Here is a 6,443-nt window from a genome sequence, read left to right as displayed (position 1 = left end):
GTAGTATTAGTTTGAGTACTAGTGGTAGTATTAGTTTGAGTACTAGTGCTAGTATTAGTTTGAGTACTAGTATTAGTATTAGTTTGAGTACTAGTGCTAGTATTAGTTTGAGTACTAGTGCTAGTATTAGTTTGAGTACTAGTGCTAGTATTAGTTTGAGTACTAGTATTAGTTTGAGTACTAGTGCTAGTATTAGTTTGAGTACTCGTGCTAGTATTAGTTTGAGTACTAGTGCTAGTATTAGCTTGAGTACTAGTATTAGTATTAGTTTGAGTACTAGTGCTAGTATTAGTTTGAGTAGTAGTACTAGTATTAGTTTGAGTACTAGTGCTAGTATTAGTTTGAGTACTAGTATTAGTATTAGTTTGAGTACTAGTGCTAGTATTAGTTTGAGTACTAGTGCTAGTATTAGTTTGAGTACTAGTATTAGTATTAGTTTGAGTAATAGTGCTAGTATTAGTTTGCATACTAGTGCTAGTATTAGTTTGCGTACTAGTGCTAGTATTAGTTTGCGTACTAGTGCTAGTATTAGTTTGCGTACTAGTACTAGTATTAGTTTGCGTACTAGTGCTAGTATTAGTTTGCGTACTAGTATTAGTATTAGTTTGCGTACTAGTGCTAGTATTAGTTTGCGTACTAGTACTAGTATTAGTTTGCATACTAGTACTAGTATTAGTTTGCGTACTAGTATTAGTATTAGTTTGAGTAATAGTGCTAGTATTAGTTTGCGTACTAGTACTAGTATTAGTTTGAGTACTAGTATTAGTATTAGTTTGCGTACTAGTACTAGTATTAGTTTGAGTACTAGTATTAGTATTAGTTTGAGTAATAGTGCTAGTATTAGTTTGCGTACTAGTACTAGTATTAGTTTGCGTACTAGTATTAGTTTGCGTACTAGTGCTAGTATTAGTTTGCGTACTAGTATTAGTATTAGTTTGAGTAATAGTGCTAGTATTAGTTTGCGTACTAGTACTAGTATTAGTTTGAGTACTAGTATTAGTATTAGTTTGCGTACTAGTACTAGTATTAGTTTGAGTACTAGTATTAGTATTAGTTTGAGTAATAGTGCTAGTATTAGTTTGCGTACTAGTACTAGTATTAGTTTGCGTACTAGTATTAGTTTGCGTACTAGTGCTAGTATTAGTTTGCGTACTAGTATTAGTATTAGTTTGCGTACTAGTACTAGTATTAGTTTGCGTACTAGTACTAGTATTAGTTTGCGTACTAGTGCTAGTATTAGTTTGCGTACTAGTGCTAGTATTAGTTTGCGTACTAGTACTAGTATTAGTTTGCATACTAGTATTAGTATTAGTTTGAGTAATAGTGCTAGTATTAGTTTGCGTACTAGTACTAGTATTAGTTTGTGTACTAGTATTAGTATTAGTTTGAGTAATAGTGCTAGTATTAGTTTGCGTACTAGTACTAGTATTAGTTTGCGTACTAGTATTAGTTTGCGTACTAGTGCTAGTATTAGTTTGCGTACTAGTATTAGTATTAGTTTGCGTACTAGTACTAGTATTAGTTTGCGTACTAGTACTAGTATTAGTTTGCGTACTAGTGCTAGTATTAGTTTGCGTACTAGTGCTAGTATTAGTTTGCGTACTAGTGCTAGTATTAGTTTGCGTACTAGTGCTAGTATTAGTTTGCGTACTAGTACTAGTATTAGTTTGCATACTAGTACTAGTATTAGTTTGCGTACTAGTATTAGTATTAGTTTGAGTAATAGTGCTAGTATTAGTTTGCGTACTAGTACTACTATTAGTTTGCGTACTAGTATTAGTTTGAGTAATAGTGCTAGTATTAGTTTGCGTACTAGTACTAGTATTAGTTTGCGTACTAGTATTAGTTTGCGTACTAGTGCTAGTATTAGTTTGCGTACTAGTATTAGTATTAGTTTGCGTACTAGTACTAGTATTAGTTTGCGTACTAGTACTAGTATTAGTTTGCGTACTAGTGCTAGTATTAGTTTGCGTACTAGTACTAGTATTAGTTTGCATACTAGTACTAGTATTAGTTTGCGTACTAGTATTAGTATTAGTTTGAGTAATAGTGCTAGTATTAGTTTGCGTACTAGTACTAGTATTAGTTTGCGTACTAGTGCTAGTATTAGTTTGCGTACTAGTGCTAGTATTAGTTTGCGTACTAGTATTAGTATTAGTTTGAGTAATAGTACTAGTATTAGTTTGCGTACTAGTACTAGTATTAGTTTGCGTACTAGTGCTAGTATTAGTTTGCGTACTAGTACTAGTAGGATCACTATCAGTAGTACTCGTACCTTGAGGCAGCGCAGCAGTGACAGCAGCAGAGCCGAGCGGCTGATGTGATGAACCCACGGAGGCTGTTTACGGATCAGGTGACCCAGCAGAGTCAGACCGGCCAGTCTGGATCCCGGTCTGTTCAGAGACTCGTTCAGCTTCTCCAGCAGCGTCTGACGGACCGGTACAACGTCTTTATGACCATGAACAACACAGATCAATATATCATGAATATATACAGCAACCAGAGTCAGCAGACCTTGTGATGAGGCTCTCTGATGGAGGACAGGAGGAGCACCACCTGGGAGGAGGACGAGTCCAGGTAATAGTCCACCAGAGAGGACAGGACAGCACCTCCTCTGTCTGGGAGGACACACTACAAGTCACACTGCGCTCTGTTTAGATACCCACAATGCATTGCAATGTGGACGTAGCGCCATCATTGTTTCAATCTTGGAGCGAAGAAGAACATCAAATGTGTAAATGTACAATATATAATGGTGTCATACAGAGACAACAAATACTACTGAGGACATATGGACAAATACAAATATTTCTTACAAATACTTATTTGTATTCAAATATTTGCATACAAAAAGATGGATTGACACAGGTAGGAGACAGGTAGAGACAAGAAGACACAGGTAGGAGACAGGTAGAGACAAGAAGACACAGGTAGGAGACAGGTAAAGACAGGTAGAGAAAAGAAGACACAGGTAGACACAGGTAGGAGACAGGAAGACACAGGTAGACATGGGTAGGAGACAGGTAGAGATGGGTAGAGACAGGTTAAGACAGGTAGAGACAGGTAAAGACAGGTAAGGACAAGAAGACACAGGTAGACACAGGTAGGAGACAGGTAGAGATGGGTAGAGACAAGTAGAGACAAGAAGACACAGGTAGACACAGGTAGGAGACAGGTAAAGACAAGAAGACACAGGTAGGAGACAGGTAAAGACAGGTAAAGACAGATAGAGACAGGTAGAGACAATAAGACACAGGTAGGAGACAGGTAAAGACAGGTAGAGAAAAGAAGACACAGGTAGACACAGGTAGCAGACAGGTAGAGACAGGTAGAGATGGGTAGAGACAGGTAGGAGACAGGTAGAGATGGGTAGACACAGGTAGGAGACAGGTAGAGACGGGTAGAGACAGGTAGGAGACAGGTAGAGACGGGTAGAGACAGGTAGGAGACAGGTAGAGATGGGTAGACATAGGTAGGAGACAGGTAGAGATGGGTAGACATAGGTAGGAGACAGGTAGAGATGGGTAGAGACAGGTAGGAGACAGGTAGAGACGGGTAGAGACGGGTAGAGACAGGTAGGAGACAGGTAGAGACGGGTAGAGACAGGTAGGAGACAGGTAGAGACGAGTAGAGACAGGTAGAGACGGGTAGAGAGGCGGACAGACACAGGGAGACCCACCTGTGCTCAGCTGCTGATTGACAGCTGCTCTGACTTGCTCCGCCTCCTGCAGCTCTGGACTGTCCAATGAGAGCAGGAGCTCAGTGATACTCACCTGCAGACTGGACATCATGGACACCTGGAGACAGACACAGAGACACTACACGTCTCTACCTCAAGCTGAGAACCACCTTCAATCATCTGATACAGGTGAGCACACACCTGGGAACAGGTGTATTATGGGATGTACTGAAGACAGTTTAAACGCAGTACTGTACTTGTAATAGATTATTTATACTCTGTTACTTAAGCAGTGGTGGAATGCAACAAGTACATAAAATACTGCACTTAAGTATAATTCTATGGTTCTTGTATTTTACTTGTGTATTTCCATTTCCTGCTACTTTATACTTCTACTTGTACTACATTTCAGAGGTAACTGTTGTACTACGTTTATCTTATCAATACAAAAACACAATCGACTAATAAAGTATTATATGTAGTAGTAATACAATATGTATCATTCTGCAGAATAAATACTTTTACTTAAGCTACTTTAAGTATATTTAAATAGTAATACTTTTGTACTTTAAGTTGAGTAAAGTTTTTGAATGCAGTACTTTTACTGTAAAAGAGTTTTTGTACACTGTGGTAGTAGTACTTCTACCGCTGTAAAACATCTGACTACTTCTTCTGTAAAAGTACATGTAGTAGTAGTAGAAGTACTCTGTGTTACGTCATCTCTCTCTGTGATGTCACGGTTATGGAATAACGTGACGTCACACATCTGAAGTTAGTTGAAGAGTTCTTATCGAAGCTAAGCTAACAGTTAGCATTAGTGATAAACATCTCAGACTTTGCATTGGTTCACAGCTAACAGCAGGATGCTAAGCTAACATGTTAGCAGCTAGGCTGTCAGTCCGCTGTGTGTTCTGGAGGTCAGCATGTTAGCTAACGGAGCTAAGTGTGATAAAGTGTGATAAAGTGTGATAAAGTGAAGTTTCCGTCGGTTACCTTCAGACCTGTTGATCCGAGCAGCGCGCGGCCATGTTGAGCAACACGAAGCCCCGCCCACCCGGCAGCTGTCAGGAGACGTCACGAGGCGTTCAGGGCCGGAGGAGAAGATGGGACAAACTAGTTTCAACCGACAAATCGTTTCGTTATCGACTTTGATAAAGAGCAAAGAATTAATGGAGCTAATATACACTGCCTGACCAAAAACAAAGTCTCCACCTGGATCATCATGCCTAGTGCCTACTGAACAAGCCTGTGGGGGCGGTGCTATGATATGGGGTTGCTGCAGTTGGTCAGGTCTAGGTTCAGCAACAGTCTGTGCTCAAAGAATGAGGTCAGCTGACTACCTGAATAAACTGAATGACCAGGTTATTCCATCAATGGGTTTCTTCTTCCTGATGGCACGAGCATATTCCAAGATGACAATGCCAGGATTCATGGGGCTCAAATAGTGAAAGAGTGGTTCAGGGAGCATCAGACATCATGTTCACACATGGGTTGGCCTCCAGAGTCCAGACCTTCACCCCACTGAGAGTCTCTGGGATGTGCTGGAGAAGGCTTTCAGCGGTCAGACTCTACCGTCATCAATACAAGTTCTTGGTGAGAAATTAATGCAACACTGGATGGAAATAAATGTTGTGACATTGCAGAAGCTGATCGAAACAACGCCACAGCGAATGTGTCCCGTAATCAAAGCTAGAGGCGGTCCAACGAAATATTAGAGAGTGACCTTTTATTTTGGCCAGGCAGTGTATTTACCTGTGAGAAGTAGAACAGTGAAAAGTACAATCAGGTAGAAAGTACTCAGGTAAAGTACAAGTACTACTGAAGTACAGTACTTGAGTCAATGTACTATTTCACTTTAAATATTATGAATCTTTCTGTACTGTGTTCTACTGTGTTCTATTGTGTTCTACTGAGTTCTATTGTGTTCTACTGTGTTCTACTGTGTTCTATTGTGTTCTACTGTGTTCTACTGTGTTCTATTGTGTTCTACTGTGTTCTATTGTGTTCTATTGTGTGCTACTGTGTTCTATTGTGTTCTATTGTGTTCTACTGTGTTCTATTGTGTTCTACTGTGTTATATTGTGTTCTACTGTGTTATATTGTGTTCTACTGTGTTATATTGTGTTATATTGTGTTCTACTGTGTTCTATTGTGTTCTACTGTGTTCTACTGTGTTCTATTGTGTTCTACTGTGTTCTACTGTGTTCTATTGTGTTATCTTTTCAGAGTTTTGTTTTGAAGTATCACAAACTTCAAAACAAACTTCAGTAACTTTGTTTTATTATCGAGTTTGTTCTGTTTGTTTCTCTCAGACCAACTTTTTGTCATTAAATGATGTTATTGACAGTTCAGAGTCAATAACATCTGAACTGATGGAAACACTGTGTGTGTGTGTGTGTGTGTGTGTGTGTGTGTGTATCTGTGTGTGTATCTGTGTGTGTGTGTGTGTGTGTGTGTGTGTGTGTGTGTGTGTGTGTGTGTATATCTGTGTGTGTATATCTGTGTATATGTGTGTGTGTGTGTGTGTGTGTGTATCTGTGTGTGTGTGTGTGTGTGTGTGTGTGTGTGTGTGTGTGTGTGTATATCTGTGTGTGTATATCTGTGTATGTGTGTGTGTGTGTGTGTGTGTGTGTGTGTGTGTGTGTGTGTGTGTGTGTGCTTCAGCAGCTGTGTTTCTTCTCAGGCTTATGATAAAAACTCAACTTTAAGGTTGAGGTCAGATTATTCGTCACTTAGAGAGTCCACTACAGTCCACTACTGTCCA

General features: G+C 39.5%; 1 protein-coding gene across 3 annotated transcripts in view; it reads right to left on the bottom strand.

The window, feature by feature from the left end:
* tsc1a (TSC complex subunit 1a) overlaps window positions 1-4,722 on the bottom strand; it is a 35,123-nt gene extending 30,401 nt beyond the window's left edge. For all 3 annotated transcript variants that reach the window (XM_068703442.1, XM_068703443.1, XM_068703444.1), the window contains exons 1-4: window positions 4,673-4,722; window positions 3,680-3,797; window positions 2,515-2,618; window positions 2,276-2,428 (exon numbers count right to left, since the gene is read on the bottom strand). In XM_068703442.1, the coding sequence (XP_068559543.1) occupies window positions 2,276-2,428; window positions 2,515-2,618; window positions 3,680-3,791 (369 nt within the window). In that variant the 5' untranslated portion in view covers window positions 3,792-3,797; window positions 4,673-4,722. The remainder of the gene's footprint in view (window positions 1-2,275; window positions 2,429-2,514; window positions 2,619-3,679; window positions 3,798-4,672) is intronic.
* Between the last annotated feature and the right edge of the window lie 1,721 nt (window positions 4,723-6,443).

This window comes from Cebidichthys violaceus, unplaced genomic scaffold, assembly GCF_023349555.1.
Source record: "Cebidichthys violaceus isolate CVI_PGR_0920_01 unplaced genomic scaffold, fCebVio1.0.p SCAF_9, whole genome shotgun sequence".
In the NCBI taxonomy this organism is placed as follows: Eukaryota; Metazoa; Chordata; class Actinopteri; order Perciformes; family Stichaeidae; genus Cebidichthys; species Cebidichthys violaceus.
The sequence above is the reverse complement of the archived record's forward strand: the minus strand, read 5'-3'. Positions and strand labels throughout refer to the sequence as shown.